Genomic DNA, 26,888 nt, shown 5'->3' with positions numbered 1-26,888 from the left:
AGGCCAGGTCCCCAGTAGGGGGCACATAAGAGGCAACCACATATTAATGTTTCTCTCCCTCTTTTCTCCCTCCCTTCCCCTCTCTAAAAATAAATAAATTTGAAAAAAAATTTAAACCTAAATAAAGAGAAATTATAAATGTTTATGGATTGGAAAATTTATATTGCTAATATTGCAGTATTCCTCAAAGCAATCTACAGATTCAGTGCAATCCCTATCAAAATTCCAATTGCCTTTTTTTTCCCCCAGAATTTCAAAACTCACTGCAAAGTTATAATAATCAAGAGAGTGAGGTACTGGCATAAGGATAGACCTATAGACCAATGAAATAGAATTGAAATTCCAGAAATAAACCAAAACATGTATGGCAGATTGATTTTTGACAAGATTACCAAGGCTTTGATAGAGAAAAAAATAGTCTCTTTAACAATGGGTGCCCAGACAACAGGATAACCACATGTAAAAATATTAAGTTAAACACCCATCTCACTCCATATATATAAATTAACTCAAAATGGGTCAGTGACCTAAAACTATAGAAGAAACTTCCAGCCAAGTTGTAGGTGTAGGTAGATACACTTCATTTCCTCACATGACCAAAAGAAAGACAACAGCCAATTTAAAAACAAAAAACAACCAGAACTGCCAGAATAGCAAACTGTATGGAAGTCCAACAACCAAGGAGTTAAAGAAGAAACATTCATCCAAACCAGTGGAGGGGCGGAGACGAGCAGCTGCGGTGGAGAGAATGCACAGCAAGGGGGCTGCTGGTGGACCGGGTCCTCCGATATTCACAGGCAGATAAACTGGGAGGAAGAACTAGGGAGAGAGACAGACCATGCAACCCACGGTTCCAGCATGGGGAAATAAAGCTCAAAACCTCTGACTGAAAAAACATGTGGAGGTTGTGTTGGCTGGAGAAACTCCCAGTCTCACAGGAGAGTCAGTTGGAGAGACCCATGGGATCCTAGAACATACCCAAACCCACCCCCCCAGGAATCAGCACCAAAGAGGTACAATTCACTTATGGGTAGTGGAAGAAGTGACAAAGTGGGGTGAGAGCTGTGCAAGTGGCATTGTACCCTCCTGACCCCTCCCCACAACACAGCAAAGTGGGTTTCCCTGCCCTGGTGATACCTGAGGCTCTGCCCCTTACAACGTAACCAATGCACCAAGACAAAGAAATATGGTCCAAATGAAAGAATGTATCAAAACTCCAGAAAAAGAACTAAGCAAGAAGGAGATAGCCAACCTATCAGATGCAGAGTTCAAAACACTGGTAATCAGGATGCTCATAGAAATGACTGAGCACAGCTACAAAATAAAGGAAGAAGTGAAGGCTATGCAAAGTGAAATAAAACAAAATATATACAGGGAACCAACAATGAAAGGAAGAAAACTGGGACTCACATCAACCATTTGGAACAAAAGGAAGAAATAAACATTCAACCAGAACAGAATAAAGAAACAAGAATTCAAAAAATGAGGAGGGGCTTAAGAACCTCTGGGACAACTTTAAACATTCCAACATCTAAATCATAGGGTTGCCAGAAGAAGAAGAGGAAGAGCAAGAAATTGAAAACTTATTTGAAAAAAAAATGAAGGAGAATTTCTCCAATCTAGTGAAGGAATTAGACATGCAAGTGTAGGAAGCTCAGAGAGTCCCCAAAAAGTTGGGCCCAAGGAGAAACATACCAAGACACATCATCATTAAAATGCCAAAGGTTAAAGATAAAGAGAGAATCTTAAAAGCAGCAAGAGAAAAGAGTTACTTACAAAGGAGTTCCCCTAAGACTATCAGCTGATTTCTCAAAAGAAATATTACAGGTAAGAATGGGCTGGCGAGAAGTCTTCAAAGTGATGAAAAGCAAGCACCTACAACCTATATTACTCTATCCAGCAAAGCTATCATTTAGAATCGGAGGGCAGATAAGTGCCTCCCAGATGAGGTCAAGTTAAAGGAGTTTATCATCACCAAGCCCTTCTTATATGAAATGTTAAATGGACTTATCTAAGAAAACGAAGTCCTGGCTAGTGTGGCTCAGTGAATTAAGTGCCGGATTGCGAACCAAAGGGTCACCTGTTCTGTTCTTAGTCAGTCAGGACACATGCCTGGTTGAGGGCCTGGTCACCAGTTGTGGGGGTGTACGAGAGGCAACCACACATTGATGGTTCTTTTCCTCTCTCTCTCCTTTCCCCTCTCTCTAATAAATAAATAAAAATCTTTAAAAGAAGGAGATCAAAACTGTGAACAGTAAAATTACAACAAACACAACCATCAACAACTGAACCTAAAAAACAAAAACTAAGCAAACAACTACAACAGGAACAAAATCACAAAAATGGAGTCACATGGAGGGTTATCTGTGGGGAGGAGGAGGGGGAAGAATGGGGAGAAAGGTACAGATAATAAGTACTGTACTGTACGGTACTGTATAATTTGTAGGTGCAAAATAGGGTGAGGTTAAGAATAGTTTAGGAAATGGAGAAGCCAAAGAACTTAGATGTACCACCCATGGTCATGAACTAAGGGATGGGAAGGCTGGAGGGAGAGAACGTGCAGGACAGAGGAAGGAGAAAAAAGGGGAGGAAAAAATGGGACTACTGTAATAGCATAATCAATAAAATATACTTTTTTAAAAAGAATTAAGCATTTATCATTTATCATACCTCATGATAACTAATTTACTTGGATAGTTTCTCTTAAAGAAGCATTTTAGCTAAAAAGTGAAAAATAAATGATAGCAAAACTTTAAAAACCTTTAGTTTTTGCAACCCGTAGTGGATTTAAGCATTTATCATCAAAGGCCTGTTTTATTAAATTTTTTTTAGGGCTGCTATACCCATTTCCATGAACTGGATGGCTTAAAACAACAGAAATTTACTCCCTCCAAGCTCTGGAGGCCAAAATTTAGAAACCAAAGGGCCAGCAGGGCTGCACTTCCTCCAGAGGCTTTAGGGGAGAATCAGTTTCTTGCCTCTTTGAGCTTCTGGTGCCTCCAGGCATTCTTCCAGTCTCTGCCTCCAAGGTTACACTGAGTCCTCCTCTGTCTGTGTTTTCCTTGGTGTGTCTTTTGTAAGGACACTTAATAGATTTAGGGCCCATCCAGGGAATTCAGAATGATCTTGTTATCTCAAACTCCTTAACTATCCTTAACTTAGATCTGCAAGGGCCTTTTTCCAAACAAGGTTACCCTTCACAGGTCCCAGGGATATATCTTTGGAGGGCCCCCCCAACCCCCTCAGCCCACTACAGCTGTTAATAACATAATAAAAGAGTAAGTCAGTGCAAGTCTCTTCATAGAAGTCACCCACCTTGTCAAAACCAAGAAACAAACAAAAACCTGAGTGTAATCAAGCACAGATTTGTGGGAAATACAGGAAACAGAACACAACAAGGTTGCAGGCAGCAAGATTCATACTGTGGGGAACTCTCCAGACAAAAATCCAGTTTGTTCAACAACTCAATTGCAAGGACTGAGTGAGGAGAAAGAGGAGGAAACCTGAATATTTTATTTTATTTTTTAATTATATTTTTGAAACCTGCACTTTTTTAAAATTATATTTTATTGATTATGCTATTACAGTTGTCCCAGTTTTCCCCTGTGCCCTCCTCCACCCTCCACCCCACTCCCTCAGGCAGTCCCCACGCCATCGTTCATGTCCACAGGTCATGCCTGTAAGTTCTTTGGCTACTCCATTTCCTGTGCTGTATTTTACATCCCTGTGGCTATTCTGTAACTACCTATTTGTAGTGCAGGCAGAGGTCAGCCCCCACCTGTGATCAGCCCCGGGGCCAATCCTGCCTGAGCTATAAAGCATCTGAGATGACTGCTACTTGTGCTGGGCTTAGAGATTCCCAGGCAAAGCTGAGTTGTGAATCTAGGCTGGCTGCTGCTATGCCAGGCTGGGGGCCACTTAGCAAGAGATATGGGGGCTGGAGACTCACTGAGGCCAGCTGTTCCTTATTTGGTAGGATTTAGGAAGTTGTAAAGCATGAGCCAAGACCAGCCACTCGTATGGAAAAGTCACAATTAAGAGCTTGGGTGGGCTGGAGTCTCATGGGACCTCCAGGATGGGACAAACAGTGTTAGCTCGGTTGATGGACTCGCAGATATGGTACCCACCTGCTAGCTCAGTGGCTCTCTTGGGGGAGGGCCCAGAAAAGGGACAGTGGCCTCTGTACGCATTTCTGTCTGGGAGAAAGCTGTCCCCAAGCTCTTACCTGGATGCTAGTCACTTCAGTTCCTCCCTCTGTGCCACTGGTGCCTTTCAAGCTGCTGCCCTGGTGCTGGAGCTCAGAGGGAGTGAGTCTGTGTAAGTCTACATGTGAGTTTTTTAAGGGGAACTGCTTTGGACTCTAGCACTTTCTTCCACCAACTCAATTCCCACTGGTTTTTCAGCCAGAAGTTGTGGGAACTTACCTTCCTGGCGACTGGAACCCTGGTCTGGGGCATTGGAACTCCTCACACCTGAGATACCCCTCCCGAATTTTTAGCCCACACATGTATGTGGGAATAGCCCATTCTGTGTCCACCCCTCCCACCAGTCTGGATGGATGTGGTTTCTTTAATTCCATAGTTGTCAGACTTTCATTCAACTCAATTTCTGACTGTTCTGAGTGATGGTTGTTTTATGTTTTAGTTGTAACTTTGACATGGTTCTGTGAGAAGGCAAGCTGTGTTTACCTATGCCACCATTGTGACTGGAAGTCCCCAGGAACCATTGGTTGATTCTTGTTATGTGCCCTCACTGGGGATTGAATCTGCAACCTTGGCATATGGGAATGATGCTCTAACCAAAAGCACTACCCAGCCAGGGCTTGGGACTTTTTAAAACTGGGAGTGGAGGAAGTAGGTGGGTTTATAGATGAAGCAATATTGGCCACGAGGGGATGTTTTTGGAAGTTGGTAAATGGGTATGTGGGGATACACTGTACTGTTGTCTGTATTTTTATATGTGTTTGAAATTTTTTGTAAGAAAAAATTAAAGTTTTTAAAAGGTTGGAAATTCCCCCTGCACCCCTCCGTGCCAAAAAAGATATGTACTGCCTGAGAGGATAGGTTTGGCAACTAGAAGGATGATTCTCTTCGCTTTTTCTTCATGGTTACTGGGGAGGCTCCCAAGACTTTGCCAAGAGCTTTCGCAGCTACTCCAGCTTAAACTGGAACCTTGGAAAAGAACAAAGCACATTTCCCTCTGAGAATATGTTGATTCAACCAGCCTTCCCTGACCAAATTCTCCCAATCACTCCTCACCCCACCCCCACCCCCGCAGTTTGGGTGAAATATCACCTTTTGTGCTCTCCTAGTGCCCTCTGCGTACTTCCTCAGTGTGTTTGAATTTTATGGCCTGTTAGGTTTTCCCAGTTTCCAGATTATACAGGGTCTGGCAGCAGTAACACCTGCTTGAGTGTGGCTGGTAGGGTAATGATATGGGTGTAATAATTTATACTTTTATTTTGAACATTTTGCCTAAAATGTCATATGGTGTGCTTGAGTGCAATGTTGTTATGTTACAGATTTACATGCTGATGATTTTGTAATAATAAAGGGACATTATTTGTGCCAGACCCTATATATCCCTTGAGTATACTAACCTTAATTATTTATCTTTATTCATTTATATATTCCTCCTCACCCCCATACTTAACATTGGGCCTAGTTAAGCTGTCTCAGTCAATGGTTATTGAATGAGGACCAGGAGAACAATAGAGAAACTGTGATGGTACTGGTAAATAAAATGCAAAATACACCCCCTGCTTTCTCTGTCTGCTCAGTAACCCTTTTCCCAGGGCTACTACAGAGCTGCTTTAAACTGTTTCTTCCTTCTTCTGCCCGTCCTCTGGAGGGGGTACTAATGAGCTGTAAAATACTACAAATGAGAGATCAGCAAAGAGTAAGCAGTGGAATGAAATGGGTTTCTGCACAAACGTTGCAGATTTCTATTCTTTCCCAGGGTACACGACCAGTGAATTATTTTCAGATGTCTGTCTTTCTTTGCAGTTTTGCTACTCTGTATGTCGGAATTCCCCTTCTATATAAATTGGTATGCTATAAAAAGGTAATTAGAATATAACCTCCTAGAAAAGGTGTCAAAGAAGTACTGTAAAAATGCTCTTTTGTGCTGTGGGTGAGGTTATCTGGCAATTTCCCAGGGGGGTGCAACCTCCATAAAACTGACTGTAAGAGGCCCACAATGTGGTGAAAGAGGCGAAGGGAGTAAGGAGCAGCACTTGTTACTTACAAAACAGTCACAGGGAAGGAAGTGAAGCACAGGGAATATAGTCAATAGCATGGCAGTGAGTACAGAGCCAGCAGGCGTGCAGGAAATATCGAGGGGAACCGCTGTGTGAGGTGTGATCGTCTAACCAATGAGCTGTGCACCTGAAACCAATCCAAAACAAAACTGGAAGAAGAGACCTTCAAAACTCTAGAAATGGGAGAGACCCAAGAGACTAAAGACCTTCCATATTTGCGTGCATGCATGCACACACACACCAAGAAGAACAGCTTTTTGGATATAGCTATCTTGTTTCTGTCTTAAAATATTGTATATTGTCTAGTCTTGATATGTGGGTTAGTTTCTAAACTAGTACTTTCCAAATTTAGATTCCTGAGAAAATAGGACACATGAGTAACAACTGTTATCTAAAAATTTTTAAAAAGTATAATTATCATTTCTTTTTGACCATGTAGTATTGGATGATTTCTCATTTTTGGAAAAGAGCAAAATAAATCTTAAACATTGAAATGTAATTACTGGTCATTTTAACCTTATTAAAGTCTTAAAGATATTTTATTTCCTCTGTAGGTGGTGCGGGACTATAATCTTCAGCTGTTTCTACAAGAGAATGCTGTGTTTCACAGACCCCAGCCCTTCCAGTTCCAGCCTTGTGACAGCGATACTGTAAGGGAATTCCAGATTTCATTTCATTAGTTTTTAAGCTCTGTTCATGCTCAAATAACTATTATTCTTGAAATAGAAGAAGTTGAGTATGTCTCATTAATGTTATAGCAAACTATGAGGATACAGAGAAACTGTGATATTCTTTGTAAAATACAGTTACCACACCTGGTATCTTTATGCTAATAACTTCCTACTAAATTGGGTTAAATTATAAGACAAGTTCCTGCTGAAAGCTGAATTTAGGGAAGAAGAAAAAATATTCAGTAAAGGTTTTTTCCAATTCAAATATAAATTATACTTTCTATCCATTAAATTCCTCACATATATACCTTTTAAAAGAAACCAGTGGTTAAATTTTAACCAGAATAGGATTAATAAATAGAATAATGAATATGTGCATGTAAATATTTTATTGGCTTTATACAAAATTATAGGCCCTTTATAATGTCTTTCAGATTTCTCAGAATGTTGAAGTATTAACACAGATGCCACACTGGCAATTTTTAACAAGCTAACACTAGTCACCTGTTTTTATTCTTGAGTTTACTCTATGAAAAAAAATTCCATTCTTGAATTTAAGAAAAACAAAAAACTAATTTGATAATCTAAAAAAAGGAATTAACTTCTGCAAGGTGAGAGAGCCCAGGTCTGGCTCTGTCCCCACGCCAGTGCCTCTGGCCCCCCGGGCTCCGTCAGGCTGGCCATGGGGGAGGGCAGGTTCGTGGTGAGTTCTGATGGCGAGCCTGGGCTCACAACCCTGGTGTTTACGATGTCCGAGTTTGGCGGTTTCAGTTCAGCAGAAACCTTGCTAGAGACAGCTTCGTTACTTTATTCTTACTAATGTTTAAGTAGCCCTGGTAGTAGCTGTATAAAGAAACGAAGGGGAGAAAGCATTTTCCTGTAGATTATAGCCCTTGCTGTTTATACTAGTGGCTTTTGTTTGTTGATTGCCTTAAGCTGTCAGCTTTTGCTTAATGATTCAGTGACATTGTTCTATAATTTGACTTCTTTGAAGCCTGGGAGGAATAAAGCAGAGTACTGGAAGATACAGAGTATATACAATTTTGCCAGGCTTAACATAAAATTGTGACTAATTTGAGATTATTTTATCTTTGCTCATTTTCCTCAAAGAAAAACAAAGTAACTGTGACACTCACCTCACTTGTCCTGACTGCAGCCTTAAATCCCTTTCTGTTTCTAGACACTGTGCTAAATGTTCTTAGCTGTATCCCTCTTTGCCTTGAAATTCTAACTGTGCTGTTTTCTGTCCTTGTGCAATCTTTGCTGGGCAGAGTTTAAAAGCTGCCCAACTGGTGGATATTGAGCTCTCCCCTGTCAGTGCTCTGAGAATGACCATAGCTGAGGTATATGGGGGTGTGGGTCAAGGGTGGGAGTGATGGGGCGTGTCTGTTTGCATGTTAATGAGGGGTGGGACCTTCTGTTGGGATGAAATGTGTACAAACGTATAAGGGACCACTGAAGCAAGATGAGGCTTTCCACTTTCCCTTATAAGGTAGGGATTTCCTTTCCTGTTTCTAGTGAAAAGATTGAGCTGCTCATTTTTCCTCTTGTTTGGAGCTCCTTAGTTTTCCTCAACAGGAGTAGCGAAAGAACCTTAGAGCTCATCTTGCCTTTATTGAAGGGGAGACTGAAACTTAGGAAAAGAGACTTGTCCAGGGCTGTACAGTGACTCAGGGACACCTTACTGAGCTGATGGCAATTTTACTGTTCTTTCTTTTTGCTGCTCTGTCTTCTGAGAAGAAGTGTTGAGCACTTGGGGAACAAGTAATTTTTTCATAATGAAAAAATGTCCATTGTTTCATAAAAATCATTGTCAACCATTGAGAAAAGCTTTAAAATAATCATTTTTAAATGTTTTTTAACTGCAAAATATTTTGTGTGTGCTTTTTGTTTTGTTGTAAATTTAAGTATTCTTACCACCCACAAGGAATAAGATCCCAAGTCATCATTTTTACTCCGTTCAGACGGGCACTGTTCTGTCACGTGCGCGTGGGCCACTGTTGTGGGCTGCTCGTGGGGCTGGCAGCACTGCGCTGTCAGGGAGCGCCAAGCACCTGCCGTGCTCATTAACGCGCCGCTCCTGCCCAGTGAATGTAGGGCACGCAGGAGGGACCAACCACCACTCTCCTCTGTTGTTATTTCTGTTGTATTTCTGAAATCTCTGTGTTCATATTTTATTTTGAAGCAAATTTCAATTTAACAGACACCGAGCCTGTGGACTATTGCCTAGCTGCAGCCTGCACACACTTTTCTCTTTTTTTCTATTTTATTTATTTTTAGAGAGAGGGGAAGAGAGGAAGAAAGGGAGAGCAACATGATTATGAGAGAAACAACGATTCGTTGCCTCTTGTCCGTGCCCCTACTGGGGACTGAACCCACAGCCCAGGCATGTGCCCTGACTGGGAATCAAACTAGTGACGCTCCGCTTGGCAGGACGACACTCAACCAACTGAGCCACACTGGTCAGGGTGTCCAGACATTTTAGACCTATTCATCTGTTCCTGAAATTTTACTCAGTAACAAAATTAAATTTCTCAATCAGTTGCCTCCTTTCATATCTACTCTATGCTCTACAAGTTCATTCTCTTTAAGATCTTTCAGCGTATCTTCAATCTTGTTTTTGATTCCTCTTTGGGCTCTCAAGGACCTAGGTGTTACTTGAATTTTTAAATTTTCTGTTGAAAGTAATTTTCAGTTGGATATTTAACATTAACAAACTATTTATTGGATACTTTATATGTAAATACTGTAAGAGAATGTTTAAAATGTGACTTCATTTCATCCTAATAACCCCTATGAAATAGGTAGCATTTCCGCCAATTTTCAGATGTAACTAAGATGCAGATTAGTCAACCTGCTGAAGATCGTAAAGCTAGAAAATGGCTTAGAAAGGATCTCGGTCTACCTGACTTAACCTGTTCATGGGCTTTTCAGAATACGCCTTCCCACCTGTGGACATCGGAGTCCCCTGGCTGATGCACATGGCCTTTGCATCAGTGTCCAGGGTTGGACTTTTTAAACCCTGACTTCTGATGACAGATAGAAATTTAAATGCTAGATCCTTTACAAAGCAAAATATAAAACAAAACCAGTCTCCAGATTCCTAGTAGCCCTAAAATGATGTAGACATTAAATATAATTGTAAAGTTGATTAGATTTGGATTTTTATTCTTTTGCTGTTTCAATTCATTTATCATTATACAATCTAGCTTTAGATTATATAGATACTAGCTGAAATGTCTGTGTAAAATAAAATTTTCCAACTTTGCCTACAATCCCAACAAAAACATTAAATTTTTAAGCGAATTTATCAACTTCTACTTACCCTGACAATTTTGAGTGTGTGACCTTGCAAAAGTCAGTTTTCTGAGGTCTCCTCACTCTAAAATTTTGCTTCTTTTTGTATTAAAATTCTATTTGGATAATTCGTAATTAAGGAATTTTTTTTCTTTTCTAATTATTTTAATAAAGATTTTTTTCATGAGTTTTTAAGAGTTTAGAGGAAGTTAAAATAGTTTTAGTGGTTCAGAGTTCTGAGTCTGGAGTCACATATATGTAATCACAGTTGCAGCATTTAATGTGTGGTAGACAGTGGGAATTCTACTTAATCTCTAGTTCCGGCTTATGACCCGTCTTATAAGGCTGGTAAAAGTAGAGTGGCAACCTGGGTTTACAGTTGTTTGTATGGAAAATAATATAATCATTAATAAATAATGCAAGAGTAAACCGTTTCACATACTCACACCTGTAAATTGACTCTTGCCCCACCCTGTATGTGAAACACTTTCCACAGTTCCTTGAACAGTAAGGGTTACCTATCACTGCTGTTTATTTAGATTTCGCAGTTTGTTCTTTGTTTTTGTTAAGATTTTATTTCTTTTTAGAGAGAGAGTCAGGGAGAGAGAAAGAGAGGGAGAGATGATGTGCAGGACAAGCATCAGTTGGCTGCCTCGCTCTCACCCCCAGCTGCAGCCCCAGCATGTGCCCTGTCTGGGCCCTGCGCCCTTCCGGCTCACAGGGTGACGCCCGCCACTGAGCACACCAGCCAGGGCTGCAGTTCTTTGTGAAACATCATCATAGCATGTTAGGGCTAGAAGAAACACTTAGTGATCATTTGATCTAGCACCGCCATCTTTCACATGACGTGAAAGCCCAGAGGAGAGATAAAAGCTAGTTTGAGGTTTTCTGGTAAGTTGGTGATGGACTTGAAACTAAATTAAACCCATCATCTTCCGGAGCAGAGAGTCTGTGTTGCTATTGCTGTTTCTTTTCACTCTGTCCGATGATTCTTTCTTTAATCCCATTGAAACTGTTGAGTTGTTTCCATTTTTATCTATGCAACTATTTCAGTGCTATAGTAGGCTGGCATGAGTTTTTTTTTTCTCTGCTTAGCTAGCTTTCTTCACACCCCAAATGGATCAGTCCACCATAGTAGAGATGCAGCTTTAGTGCTCAGCAGTGGAAGACAAAACCACCCGTGGTCGTCTCCAGTTAGTGTCTCGGAGCAGCGGCGCATGTCTCGTGTTTTCTGTGCTAATTAAGGAAGGCCCTCTGATCCACCTGCAGCATGCCGTGATTTCAGTAAGGATAACGGTGCTTTTCTCTCTGTTCTCTCTTGTGTCGTAGAGCCGGCAATTAGAGTCAGAGACGGGGACCACGGAGGAGCACAGTCTAAACAAGGAGGCTCGGAAATGGGCCACACGTGTGGCGCGTGAGCACAAGACCATCGTTCACCAGCAGCGGGTGAGTGTGACCGGGGGCTGCAGGCTGTGTTTAGCCTAAGCCAAGTGTCTGACCACCTTACGGAGCTGAGTTTTATTAATGCAAAGAATAGCCTCCCCATGTTTCTTCTATAATTCCTCAGCAGTCTGCTCTCACTGTGCACTTAGCTTGGAAATCCTGAGGCCCTGTGGCATCAGCACAGTGATTTATCTGTTTGCCATGGAACTGCCTGAGGGAGGCTAGTGATAGTGTATTGCAGCCTCTTGGGCAATGGAAGAGACATAAATGGGTGGAATTTAGCTTTTCATTCCCAAACAAATTTCTTGAAGGCACAATTGTAGATTCCATGAAAATGTATCATCAAGACTGAACTGAAAGTGCAAAGAAACTGTTTTAGGTATAGTACATTTTTTCTCACTTTCCATTTATTTATATTTTTATTATTCTCTTCCTTTATCTGCACATCCAGTTTCTTAAAAAAATTGTCCGTATTTAGCATCCATATTTCCTAGCATCCCACTCATTACCTTTGAGCCCATTACACTTGGTCTTTTCCTGCTTTCCCTCTCCCTGCACCGCTGCATGGGGACTACACTTGCGAAAATCACCCATGATGCCTCTGTTGCTAAAGCCAAAATGACACTTTGGTTTCTCGTCTCACTTAACCTGTGACAGCTGCATCACAATTGACAACACCTTTTACCCTGAAGCCTTTTCTTCCCTGGTTGTCCATGACGTCACGCGGCCCTGGTTTTCCTGCTGCCGCGCTGGCCGTTCCTAGATTCTTCTGCAGCTTCTTTCTCTGCCTCACACTTAAATACTAAAATTCCTTAGATTTCTCCACTAGGCTCTCTTCTTTTCTTAGTCTTTATTCTTATTATAGGCAGTCGAGACCTCTTCCACGGTTTCACTTAGCAACCAATGACAGATTGAGCCCAGTCTTCAACATTGGGCTTTTCTTCTTGTATCCACATGTCTACTTGCCTGCTTTGACATCTGCTTTTCACTGTCTTACAGGCATCTCAAACTCAGCTCTCCCCTTATCTAATACTGCAGAGCGACACACTGTAGCCCTGACTGGTGCGGCTCAGTTGGTTGGGTGTCACCTCTCAAACCAAAAGTCATGGGTTCAATCCCTGGTCAGGGCACGTGCCTGGACTGTGGGTTCGGTCCCCACCTGGGTGTGGATAAGAAGCAGCCAGTCAAGGTTTCTCTCTCACATCCTTGTTTCTTTCCCTCTCTTTCTTATTCCCTTCCCATCTCTCTAGAATAAATAAGAGTCTACAGCCATACCACCCTGAATGCACCCGATCTCATCTAAAAATAAATAATAGTAAAAATAAATTTAAAAATAAAACACTAAACTTAATGCCCCCCCCAAAAGCATTGTTTACTTTGGGAGGGCTCAGCTTGGCAATTTTCGTGTGGGCGTCTCTCATTGTAATCTGGTAGAGCTGGTGCTGGAGTCATCTCATAGGCTTCCCCACCAAAATATCTGGTGTTCGGACCAGGAAGACTGGAACAGCAGGGAGCTGGAGCAGCGAGCGCTCCTTGGGCATCTCTGTCCCTCTGCGGTCTCCCCATGTGGTCGCTCTGGCACAGCAGCTTCGGCCAGCCATACCTGTTGCCTGCAGCACAGGCCCCCAGGGGTGTGAGTCCCGAGAGTGAGCCAAGAAGCTATATCACCTTTCCTGACATGGCCTCAGAAGTAATATTAGTTGTGTCACATATTTATTAATTGAGGCAATTACAAAAGCCTGTCCAGGTTTAAGGAGAGAGAACATAAACTCCATTTCTTGGTAGGGAACTAGCAAGGTTCTGGAAGACCCAGGTTCTGGAATGGGAAATATTGTAATAGCTGTTTTTTAAAAAATGTAATCTGACCCAGTCTGCCTTCTGGCCATAACTTAGTTCCTGTCCCTCTGGCACACAAAACGTAACTCTCCTCTTCACTCAGGTCACCAAAGCCTGGCGTCAGAGTCCAGCTTGAAATGCAGAATATCATCATCTAAATCAGATTTAAGGACACATAAGAGGTTCTTGGGTACAGTTCCTCTAATACAGTTTATCTCAATAAAAGAATTTGTGAACTGTACACCCACACATCCAGTAAATAGTGATGGGATTAATTATTGCAGCTTTATACTTAGAAATATAAAACACATAAACAGCTTTTTTCCACCAGATGTTTGACTATATTTGAAAATAAATGTTCAGATATTAAAAATAAATCTGCTTCCTCTGTTGTCAAGGCATGTTGTGTCTTTCTGTTGGAAGATAGAAATAGAAAGATTTTAATAAATTTTTAGTTCTTTATAGTATGACACTATTATTCTAATCCTGTAAGATATATTTTAAGCAATAAAATGAAGGTATTTTTTAACACTAAATCAGTTTTCCTTTGGCCATGATCAAGCAACTAGGATCACACTTGCTCTGCTGCATAAACAACTGTAAAATTAGTCTAAATATGTAAAAAAAAAAAAAAGTGTTCAGGCATTGGACAGTAGGCAGTAGCAGGATTGTGACACCTGAGAGAGAAAACAATGAAATTAGCCCTATGACTTCCCAGGCTTTCCCCCAGAGGCACCTGCTCTGCTGCAGCCCAGGAAGGGAGAGCTGGAGCAGAGCACCACAGACTTGCAGAGCTGAGATGAGAGAGGTCAGAGTTCAGAGAAGCTGCAGTGGCATGAATTCTCAGGGCAGAGTACCAGGCAGCAGGGAGATGCAGAGAGCCTCAAAAATCTACATAGGTCTCCCTTCAGGCTGTTGCTGAACAGTAAACCACACCTACGTGGGATGAAATGCCAGGAGACTGGGTAAAGAAAAACAGCAGAGAGATAAGCCGAACAATTCCCAGAGCTCACGTTGGGCTGAGACACATTCAAGTTGGACCAGCCAAAGCTGGGAGTATTCATGGACCATGGAGGGCTTTTGGGAGACTACAGATGGATCAGTCATTGGTAGTAGAGCTATAAATTAGCCCTAGAATGAGGCTACTTCAGAACTACCCTAACATATCTTTAAAACGAGCTTCAAAGAGATCAAGCTAGGGGTTTCCAGCCAAGATGATAGAGTAGGTGGACACTACACTCATCTCCTCCCATGAGCACATCAAAATACAACTAAATTATAGAACAGTCAACCTGGAGAACTATCTGAAGACTAGCTGAACAGAAGCCCTGTAACTAAGGATGTAAAGAAGAAGCCACGTCAAGACAGGTGGGAGGGGCAGAGATGCAACATGGGCTGGCCCCACACCCAGGTGTGGTGGTGGAGAATCCGGAGGGATATCAGCTACAGAGGGGCCCCCTCAGGCGAGGGATCTCCACCCCACACCAGGACCCCTGGCCCGGAACACGGGTGCCAGGGAGAGGAGCCCACGTAACACCTGGCTGTGGACATCAGCAGGTGAGATGGAAGGCTGCTGTAAGCCCAGGCACTCTCTTCCAGCGCCAGTGAAATGACATGATGTCTGACATTTTATTTTAAATGCTTTAGCAAAGAAGAAAAGGAATAGATAAAACAAATCTGGAAAGATCTTGGTGATTGATACATTGTAGTTAATACTAGTCTCTTTACTTTTGAATATATTTGAAATGTTTCATAATGAAAAACATTTTAATGGCATTTCAGAGTTCTGGGGAAAGAGTGTATTTAGTAGATAGTGTTAGAGCAATTGTCTGTGCGTTTGGGGAAAAAATGTAGATTCTTCCCTTCCACCAAATACACAATAAATCTCAGAAGAATTAAAGATCCAAGTGCTAAACAGGGGATTATTGAAAACTAGAAAAATATAGAATATTTTTGGTGCATTAAAAATGGCTTCCTAAACAAGACACAACATAAAAACTAAAAATGTCTGCCCTGGCTGCTGTGGCTCAGTGGACTGAGTGCGGGCCTGCAAACCAAAGGGTTGCAGTTTGATTCCCAGTCAGGGCACTTCCTGAGTTGCCATCCAAGTCGGGCCCCCAGTAGGGGGCGTGTGAGAGGCAACTACATGTTGATGATTCTCTCCCTCTCTTCCTCCCCTCTCTCTAAAATGAATGAATGAATGAATGAATGAATGAATCTTTAAAAAAAAACCTACAAATTTCTGGTAAATAAAATAACTTTAAAAAGTTAAGAGAAAGGGTCCTGGCTGGTGTGGCTGAGTTGGTCAGAGCGTTGCCCTCTAGCTGAAAGGTTGCAGATTCGATTCTTGGTCAGGGCACATACCTATGTTGCAGGTTCAATTCCTGGTCTGGATGCAACTGATCAATGCTTTTCTCTTGTATCAAAGTCTCTCTCTTTCCCTTTCACCCTTCCTCTCTAACCAATGAAATAATATCTTTGGGTGAGGATAATTTTTTAAAAAGTTAAGAGAAAGGGAATAGAATAGGAGGAAATATTTATAAATATTGTTAAAAATATTAGGACTGATATCTAGAAAGAAATATATTTTAAAAATTACAAAAAGACAGAAATTAGAAAAATACATACAGGTTATGAACTGCCAGCAGCATATGAGATGAGGCTCTCTCTATTACATAGAAATGAAAATTGAAACAATAAGATAACCTTTGGCAAAAATATCAAAGACTGACAATCTCCCGTGTGGTAAGATAGAAACACGCTCTCACATACTGCTAGTGGAAGAGTAGACATAACCTTTTGGGGGCAATTTGGTAATATCTTTTAATATTAAAATGTACAATTTCCACTTCTACATCTTTATCTTAAATAACTACTCCCATATGTATTCAAGGAGGCATTGGATCAGTTGTTTGTACAATGCTATTTATAGTGAGAAATTTGCAAACTCTAATAGCAATAGAGTTAAGAGTAAATAAATAAAGCATGATACAGTTAAACTATTGAATCTATGGATTAATTAGAGAAGGATGTCAGTCTATTTTTAAAAACAAAAAGGTTTCTTAGATACATTGAGAGGATAATAGATCCCATTTAATTATTTTTTTAAGCAAACTAGGCAAGTATGTAGGAAGTACGTAAGAAATGGTTCGGAAGGAATACTCGTGAACTGATGGGACGGTGGTTACCAGGGGAGGCGGATGCGCGGTGGCACCTGCAGGCGTCACAGTTTTTGCCGTTTTTCATTAGTTGTTGTTTTGCAGCAGCACTTTATATTCATGTAGCTGTTAAAAATTAAACGTGTGCCTATCAAAATGTACGATCCAGACTAGGTGCGGGTGTGTGCGCCGGGGCAGTGCCCTGGTTTGTGCATTGCAGTACGCTCGTGTGGTCACTGCTGTTGGGGAAGCCGAGGGGCGGGACTCTCTGTTCTACTTTTGCAGCTTCTTTGGGTCTGTAATTATTTCAGATTTTTTAAATGAACAAATAAAAACTGAAAAAAATTAAACGTCAAAAGTGGAATCGTGGCCACTCATCACTGAAGTCTTTTAAATTACCGAACTACTCCAGGCACTTAGGACAGAGAGGTCATTATTTCCCTGTTTTCTTCCATAGGTCCTGGATGACCTGGAATGTCACGGGGTCGCGGTCTCAGAGCAAAGCCGGGCAGAGCTGGAACAGAAAATAGATGAAGCTAAAGAAAATATTCGAAAAGCGGAGGTGAGGTGGAAGCTAATTTTGGCATTTTGCCCAGCTCCGTTAATGTCTCAGCTGTGGTATGTACCCTCAGAATTCAGTTTCTGTACACTTACTACAGTGAAGATGATTCACCATCTTCATCTGTATCAAGAATATTATTTTTGAGTAACTGCTTCTTACAAGGTGGTACATGCAATAAAAAGACACTAATCTCTCTCGTGTCTTTTAAATAACTTCTTTCTTTCCATTTTAACCTCTCCCCCTTGAGGTCAGGGAATGTTCATGTAGGTAACATGGACTTCTAGACACTATACATAAAAATGTTATTTTATTTTTTTTTACGGGAGAGAATGTTTCACACTTTCATCCAACTCTCAAGCAACTCTCAAATAATCTCTCTAAGAAGCGTTTACAATCAACAAACATTAAATAAAAAGGAATTAAGTCACAATGAAGATATTAATTTTAAAGTTATGCAAGGCACTTAATAAATCAGTCAAATTAACAGCATAGAAATTGGTATGTATAAGGTCAGAGCCTAGGAACGCCTCCCCTACAAGGAAGATTCTCTGGAATCTTAGTTCTAGGGGCACAAGCTGAGCTTTTAAAAGAGAAGACATGGTTAAGCAAACAAGACAAATTCACAACAGTGGATTTTAATTTGGGAGGGGTTATCATGGAACCTTTTGAGAGCTGGATAGAAGTGTGAAACTCTCTCTCCTGTAAAAAAATAAAATAACATTTTTATGTGTAGTGTCTAGAAGTCCATGTTAGCTACACTAACATTCCCTGACCTCGAGGGGGAGAGGATAAGATGGAAAGAAAGAAGTTATTTGAAGAGAAGGAAGACATAGGACACAGTTTGGCAGTTAGATTTGATTAGAGTAGAGGACTTTTATAAGGAAATGTGGTCGAAAGCAAATAAATTAATTGTGGTTAGGACCAGTTCATGGAGGACCTATGTACACTTGCGTGTAGTTATCTACTGAATGCGCCGTGGAAGGGATATGGACAGACACACGTAAAAAATATCGAGGCTGTCCAGCCCTCAGGGACAACCTGTTTTCGTTAGGAAGGCAAACGAATGCCAACGACAACTAAGACTGTAAAGCCTAAGTGCCAGGGAGTGGTCCACAAAGGCATACTTAATGCTTAAGAAACCCAGAAGAGCCCTGGCAGGGAGCTCTGTTGGTTAGAACATCATCCCGGTACACCAAGGTTGTGGGTTCAATCCTCGGTCTGGGCACATACAGGAATCAACCAGTGAACGTGTAGGTAAGTGGGACAGCAAATGGATGGATGTCTGTCTGTCTGTCTGTCTCCCTCTCTCCCCTCCCCCTTTTCTCTTTCTCTCTCTCTCTAAAATCAATAAAAATAAACAATTTAAAAGAAGAAGAAACCCAGAAGAAACATGTCCCTGTGAGAGGTGCCATTAGGGCAGGTGACACAGAAGTAGGACATAAGATGGGTGTTGACAGATGGGTAGTATTTGATTAGTCAGAGAAAAAGAGATGGCACAGATTTATGCCGTGCAACCTCAAGAGGCAGAACTTGAACTAAAACAAGAAGGGAGGAAGGAGGCAAATCTGAGCTTGGTATTGGGAAATACCTTCTAACAGCCAGGTCTTCCCAATGACAAGGTAAGCTCCCCTGGCACGTAGCGCAGCTTTACAGTTCTGGGCAAACATCTCGGACTCTATACAAGGAACTCTTGCATTGTTTGCTTTTCAAATACCCCCTTAGAACTCTAGAGGTTTCAAGGACACGTTTCGGTGGGGGCAGAGGGTGCAGTAGAGAGGTAGCGTACACAAACACAGAAAATATGAGCGTGTTTTTGGCACAACCTCATGGAAGTGACCTGAACCAGAAACAGCTTGCCATCTGCCTGGTCTAGAGCCCAGTAACCACCACTTGCCTTTTTCTTCTGGTAAACGATCCACAGCCTCTGTAGTGAAGAGGGCAGTGTGTATAATGAATAGCCTTTTTCCTCTCTGAATTCAGCGTCAGAGCTAAAACCACTACTGTAGTGTGCTGGCCAAGTTCGGTTGGCAGGTCCTCTCCTCGTCTGGGAAACACGGGCCTGTGTGTCGGAGCGCTTTCCTTGTTTGTTTCTTCAGACTCTGCGTGGGGCCAGTCTCAGAGCCTTGGTAGCATAGCACAGGTCTCAGAAGTTTTCTTGAGGGTGTGTTCCCGCTTGTATTTTCCATTTCCAGGCTCCATCCATGTTGTCACCGTCTGCCGCCCGAGCTCCTCCAAACCCCCAGCAGTGCGGTGGTGGGTATCAGCCACACCAAGTCTGCACTTAGGCTGGCTGACCTGTTATTTCCATGAACTTGCTAAGCTGCCCCGTGTTGTTAGCTTAAAAGTGAAAATATGGAGTGAGACATCCACAACAGGATGTCTTGTCTCTCCCAATGTCAGTGTGTAAGTCTGTTTTCTCAAAGATAATCTGCTTACCAAAATATGGAAAATGCTAAAAACCGTGATGCCAGATCCCTCCATCATTTCAGCTTTGACTATTTGTAAAATGTAGTTAATCCTGCTATCTTAAAGTTATCTCTCACTTGATTTCCACTTATCAGACACAGAGAATAACCCTGCTAAAGTTAGATGACAAGTATGAGGGTAACAGTGGGATAATACTCAGAGGGTTGTCCTGGTGAAATTTTGGATCAAGTACACCGCAAGAGCCTTCAGAGGAATTGATAACAGTGGTTTTTTTGGATTCTGTTCTTTCTTCTGCCTATATATTATTTACATTGGATGTTCTCTTTTCATTCAACAGTTAGTTAGTTATTATAAACACCTATACAAAAGGGAGAGAGAGCTGGTTAAAACTCCATTATATCCTTCATGTTTGGTTCTTAACTCCTACTAATGTGAATGATATCCTCCCTTGTTGGTTAATCTGCTTTATCGTGTTTTCTCTATTGTGGTTCCATTCAGTGTTGCTAGTTAGAATAAAACCCTTTGTGGTGCTGAGTAATGGATTAAAGAAACTTTTTCCAACCATAATGAATTGAAAATATAAATGGCCTGTGCTTTTCCAAAAAGTAGGGTTTATATAGTGATGAATTAGTTACTGGCTAGTTAAGTTGGGAGCGAATTCACTAGTCGGTTAGTTTAACAAGTACTCAGTGAGTACCTTGGTGGGTGCCGGATACTGGGGAAGGTTTTAGACACGGCGACGAACAAACCGTTGTTACCGTTAGGATCTCCATGACAGCCACAGGGTGTCTGCGCGAGACACGCTGCTGTCGTGGCCCCCGACTAATTCAGCAGTTGGAATGAGGCTATCGCTTCTTAAACTTTAATAATGATTTTCCTAATTTGATATTTAGGTATTTGAATTTTTGAAATTCACATGTTGCACAGACACACAGACATTCTTTACCTGGCATGTCATACCTGATTTAAAAGTAGCTTGCCAAGACGCCAAGAGTTTTAAAAGCCATCTTTTTGGAAGCTGTACCCGACTTTTGTTGTTCCAGAGCACAACTATTTTTGTGTTTAAACTGTACCTTTTATTTGACTTGAGGACAGTTCTCTCTTCTTACGACAGTGAAATGCTTAACACGAAGAAGAGAAGGTTAATGTAAGAAGTTAAAGATACTCAGAAATCTTTAATAGCTCACATTTGGTGTGAGGTCTGCAGGAGGAACTATAGACTACATGATTCTTTCTTTAAGATATTAACTACATTGTGTTGTCTGAATTGAACATACATATGAAAGCTGAGGTATGTGGTATCAAGTGAATTAACAAAACAAATCAATTATTGTTTACATTTACATAAACACATTTTCATAGATAACCTTTTTCTCTTAACTCATCCTTCCGTATGGTCCTGCTGCACACTAGGAACCCAGAACCGCCAAGCCGTCATTGAGGCCCGCGCAGGTCCCAGCCTAGCTGTGGTTTGGGGTTGCTATCCGCCTCATAAAGCGAAGCAGAGGCTTTGTCTCCTGAGAAGACAGAGTCGTCTTCTCCTCTGAAAAGCCTCCTACATAGTTGGTGTTGATGTCCTCCAGGAACAGGAGGGCAGGGGTTGGGACTTTGAGTCTGGGTTTTCAGTTGAGGTAGAGAAGGGACAGCGGTTACAACTGAAAGTCCAGAGTGGGGTGTAGTTACCTCCAGAACACGTCACTGTTTGACCAGCCAGAGCTTCATGACAGTCATAGAAGTAGATCCTTTAATAATGAAATAATAACAGTAATAATACAGTGCCCCCCCCTCAAAAATTGCTGTATCATCCTTATACCTCAGTAACTCAAAATGGTAAGACCCTTGGCCACGATGCTGTAGGAGGAGTCTGAAAATGTTCAGTGCAAAAAATGTGAGGCTTCATTACTACAAGGTTTACAAAATGCTAAGGGTGAGCCTGCTAGTAAAACAAAATTTCCAACCAAATTATAGCCAAATTTACCTCAGGACCTGTTTTATAGGATTTCAGTGTACTCTTTTTTTTTCTTTTTAAAGATTTTATTTTTAGAGAGGGGAAGAGAGAGAGAAAGAGAAGGTGAGAAACATCAATGTGTGGTTGCCTTTCGAGAGCCCTCTACCAGTGACCCGACCTGCAGTCCAGGCATGTGCCCTGACTGGGAATCAAACCTGCAACCCTTTTGGTTCTCAGGCCAGCACTCAATCCACTGAGCCACACCAGCCAGGGCTCACTGTACTCATAATATGATATGTTAGCAGACTTCTTGACTAGTCACTTTCTTTAGTTTTAATGTGAAATTTTTCAAACATACAAAAAGATGAAAAGTAAATATGTATTTCCCAACATGATAAAATCAACTGTTAGGGCTTTTTTAAGATTTTATTTTTTTATTTTTAGAGAGGGGGAAGGGAAGGAGAAAGGGGGAGAAACATCAATGTGTGGTTGCCTCTCATGTGCCCCGTGCTGGGGACCTGCCCATAACCCAGGCATGTACCCTGACTGGGAATTGAACCAGTGACCCTTTGCTTCATAGTCTAGCACTCACTTCACTGAACCACACTAGCCAGGAACTATTAGTATTTTGCAATATTGGCTTTGTGTGTTTATTTCTATTCTATAAAATAGAAGTTAATTTTGTAATTCTCTGTCATTGAAGTTAATTCTGTAAAATAGCCTGATGAGAATCAGTATTTTAGACAAGAATACTTTATAGAAATGCTATGTTGTTTATCATAGTATGTTTTTCTCAAGTTGTCTCACTATTAATGATGCAAGAGTGGTCACTTAATGAAGGTGGTGCTACCAGATCTTTTTGCTCTTAAGGTTCTTTTTTTTCTCCCATTGCAACTAGCCAGTACTAGTCACCGCCAGTGGTAGCAAATGGGTGTTCTTCTCTCTTAAGTGTCATTATGGAATTTTAAAAATCAACTCTATTGAGGTGTAACATACATATAAAAACGTAACCATTTCAAGTAAACAGTTTGATGAGTTTTGATAAATACATACCCCTATATACCCACCATCACAATCAAGATATAAAAAATTTATATTACCCCAAAAGTCCTCTTGTGACCAGGCCACAAATGATCTGCCCTCTGACACATAGGTTAATTCAACTCCAGCAGCATGAGTATTAGATTACTTGATGTTGTCCCAGACATCACATACAACTGCCATCCACACAATGTTGATCTAGCCTCATTTTTTATCGTAACCTCAGTGTGATGAGTTACTGTTCCCATGTGTACTCAGGCTCACGGATCTTTCCATCTGTGGTGTCTGACCTACTGTTAAGGGCATCCTGTAAATTTTTGTTCCGGATATTATATTGTCAGCTCTGTAAGTTCTATTTAGTATTTTTTTTGTATCTTCCACTTCACTCCTGTTCATCTTCATGTTTTCCTTTAAATCTTTAAGTGTATTTCTAGTAGTGATTTTAAAGTCTTTGTCTACTCATTACATCGTATCTATGATCTGGCTTTCTGTTGACTGATTTTCCCTCTTGTTACAGCTAATATTTTTTCTGCTATTCAAATACTTAGTACTTTTTTTTAGTACATACTAGAAATTGTGAAAATTCAGCTATTGAGGTCTGGATTCTCCTTTCTTCTTTGAAAGACTATGGATTTTTGTTTTGGCAGCCAGGTCAGTTGCTTACATAGCCATCTTGATCTGTTTGAGGCTTGTTTTTAAGGTTTGGGTTAGGGTAGCCTCTCCTGTAGAGCTAACTTAGCCGCGTTACTAGTGCGTTTCCCTCCTGCGGTTTCTTATGCGTGGGTCTCTGACAAGACCTCCACGCTGGCACTGGGAGGAGCTGCAGCACCTCTCTGCCCTGTGGTCGCCCTGGGGATTCTTCAGTTCACAGCTTCACAGAAGATGTTCTTTGCCCAGCAGTTATTTTTTTGCTTCTCATGGGGCCCCACCTTATGTATTCTAAATTTATCATGGATTTTTATTCATTTAGAATATTTTCAATAACAGTTGTCATTAGGACTTTTTTAAGCCCCATATTGATTAAATTTGGCCTGTGGGGATCCACTTAAGCTTCCATGTCCACTCTCCCCTTGGTCTTTGAGCACACTCTCGCTCTCTAGCACAAGCTATCGATATAATAGGTGCACCTTGTACTTTTCCTTCTTCGAGGATCTCTGATTTTTTTATAGCGAATAGTAGTCAGACACCAACATCTCAGCTGTGAAGGTGCCCATTGTTACAGGTGTTATTTAGTTCTCGGCCCTCTCTTTGTTGTTTCAGCCAGTAAATTTTTTAAATCGTGAAATCAGATGGATATTTCCAACTAAAATGTAAGACTAGAAGGATTTTATTAACTTCTTTGATTTTATATTTATATCTTTTTTCTTGCACTAAAAATCTTAGTTCCTAATAATAGCATCACAATATTTTATTTGCTTTATCCTGCAGTATACTTAAGTGGTTTCAAAATTATAATACAAATATTTACTAATAATAAACTACTGAGTGTAATTTTAAGATTTCTTTGCAGTTCTCTTTCAATGTAGAATATATCTTTATAAGGATTTCTATTGGTAATAATGAACTAGCTTATATCCTCTTTTAGATAATTATTAATCTGAGGTAAAAATATTTCAAATACCCTTTTGGTAGAACTAGAAAATGACCCAGAGCATATAAAAGCTGGGGAGGAATTGACCCTTGAAAGAATGGGGCTCTACTTGATGATATTTACATGACACAGCTCTTTTTGAAGGGCTGCACACTAGAATTCTAGCAGTCTTATTGGCTTGAGGGTGAATGTCAAGGAGCCCTCTAATTTGCATATAAATAACTACCCAAATCTTTGGCCGAACCTCAACACACCTGTGGAGCATTTATACCTAATTGGCACTTACAGAACACTCCACCACACAGGAGTAGAATACATGTTCTTATAAAGTACATGTGGAACATTCAACAAGACCAAATACTAGGCCATAAACTGCTGCCAGTATGTTAAAAGGATTGCTATCAAGCAGAATATGTTCTCTGACCCATCAGAATTATATTAAAAGTCAGTAACAGCCCTGGCTGGTGTGGCTCAGTGGGCTGAGTGCAGGCCTGCAGGGCAGGGCAGGTCCCCGCTGTTGGGGAGTTGTGAGAGGCAACCGATCACTATCTCACATTGACATTTCTCTCCCTCTCTTTCTCCCTCCCTTCCCCTCTCTCTAAAAATAAATAAGTAAAATCTTAAAAAAAAAACAACTTTATAGCCAAAACAACAATTTATTATCTTTCCCCATCTGGCTCTTGACTGTGACTGTGAATTTCTTGTACAGGTTTGGCCAGAGGAGATTCCTCAGTGAGCTGCATTCAGCTAGAGGATCTGCTGAGGGCCGAGCCTTTTTTCCATGTGGTCTTTCATCCGTGAATACGCTAAAACTGGGCTTCCTCACGTGATGGAGGCACATTCCCACAACTCAAGTCCTAATAGAACTTATCAAACCTCTGCTTGCATAAAATGTGCATTTGTTCCATTGGCCAAAGCAAATCACATGGGCGAGCCCAGAATCGATGTGGGAGGGGACTGCATGGGTACTAGGAGGCGTGATTCACGGGGGGGTGGTAACAATTTACCACAGCTAGTATGACCTTGGGTAAATCCGTTTTCTCACCTATAAAATGAAGTTGGCGTTATCCTCCCCCAGAATTGTTGTGTGGGTTAAATGAAATGAGATTTACAGGCTTTGTAACTATCAAAATTTCATAAACTCAACTATGACCTGACCCTTAGATATGCTCATATTAAATTCATATTAAAATCCGTTCATTGACAGTGTCCGTACACTGTGGTATTGTATCCTAAAGGACCTGGCTTTTCAGACATCATCTTAAAAAGCTCTGTATAAGTTCTTTATAAGTTCTGAAAGTGATTTGGTCAAGTTGTATGTAGAATGCCATCAAGTTACAGAGAGCTGTACTCTGCAAAGTTTTAATCCATTGGCAAATCATCAAAATTCATTGGAAAGCACTGGAAAATTCTGCTTTTAAACAGTTGAAATATAAACAGTTGGAACTCTAAAGGAAAAATAGCAATGTTTATTCTGGAACTGTAGTCTAAAAATCTAAGTTTGCAAATACTGTGTTTGTCAGTTGTTTGGTAAAGTACTGGCAAAAATAAATCTTAAGAAAAATAGATTACTTGGTATCGAGAAAATAGAATAAACTAATTCCACCTCTCTCTCTCTCTCTCTCTCTCTCTCTCTCTCTCTCTCTCTCTCTGTTTCTCTGCTTCAGCAGTTAAATGACTTACATTTATGATTTCCAAGAAAGGGTTTGTTGGCTCAGTTCACTCTTTTTTAAGAAACACTTCATTGCCAAATTACTTTAAAACACGTACTGGAATGGTGCTGAGACCACGGAATATCCACATGCAAAAGAGTGGGACCCCTGTGTTACACCATATACCAAAATTAACCCAAAATTACCACCAAAGTGTAACAGCTAGAACTATAAAACTCTTAAAGAAACCATAGGGACAAACCTTTGTGGCCTTGGATTAATGCCTTAGCTACGACACCAAAAGCCCAAATACTAGATAGGCTGGACTTAATCAAACCCGAAAACTTTTGTGCTTCAAAAGACATTATCAAGAAAGTGAGAAACAACCCACAGGATGGGGAAAAAATATTTGCAAAGTATTTATTTAATAAGGCACTTTTATTTAGAATACATAAAACTCTCACAGTTAAAAGACAAAATAAAAAGAACAATAAAAAGACACCCCAATTTTAAAGTGGGCAAAGGATCTAAACAGACATTTCTCCAGAGAAGCTTTAGGAATGATCAGTCGGCACATGAAAAGATGCCTGACACCATCAGTCATCAGGGAAATACAGATCACAACCATAGGGAGACACCCCTTCACACCGCCAGCACGGCTGGAATCGGAAAGGCAGACACTGACAAGTGTTGCTAGGAAGTGGAGAAAGGGTGACCCTCAGACCCTGCTGCTGGCATTGTCAGGGGGGCAGCTGCTTTGGAGTCCGGTCTGGCATTTTCCCAAATGGTTAAAGATGGCATTACTGTAAGATCAAGCAATTCCAGTCCTAAGTATGTCTATGTACCAAAGAGACATGAAAACATATGTCCACACAAAACTTGTACAGTAATATTTATAGCAACATTATTCATATCAGCGCTGAAGTTGAAACGAACCAAAAGTCTATCAACTGACAAATGGGTAAGCAAAATGTGGTATATATATACAATACAATGTTATTTG

General features: G+C 40.9%; 1 protein-coding gene across 3 annotated transcripts in view; it reads left to right on the top strand.

Moving 5' to 3' along the window:
* The window catches only part of FCHSD2 (FCH and double SH3 domains 2), a 227,049-nt gene that overhangs the window by 177,212 nt on the left and 22,949 nt on the right, over positions 1-26,888 (top strand). For all 3 annotated transcript variants that reach the window (XM_045818082.1, XM_045818081.1, XM_045818083.1), the window contains 3 exons: positions 6,814-6,909; positions 11,557-11,673; positions 17,122-17,226. In XM_045818082.1, the coding sequence (XP_045674038.1) occupies positions 6,814-6,909; positions 11,557-11,673; positions 17,122-17,226 (318 nt within the window). The remainder of the gene's footprint in view (positions 1-6,813; positions 6,910-11,556; positions 11,674-17,121; positions 17,227-26,888) is intronic.

Source organism: Phyllostomus hastatus, unplaced genomic scaffold (genome assembly GCF_019186645.2).
Source record: "Phyllostomus hastatus isolate PE091 unplaced genomic scaffold, TTU_PhHast_1.1 phas_scaffold_317, whole genome shotgun sequence".
Taxonomy (NCBI): domain Eukaryota; kingdom Metazoa; phylum Chordata; class Mammalia; order Chiroptera; family Phyllostomidae; genus Phyllostomus; species Phyllostomus hastatus.
The sequence above is the reverse complement of the archived record's forward strand: the minus strand, read 5'-3'. Positions and strand labels throughout refer to the sequence as shown.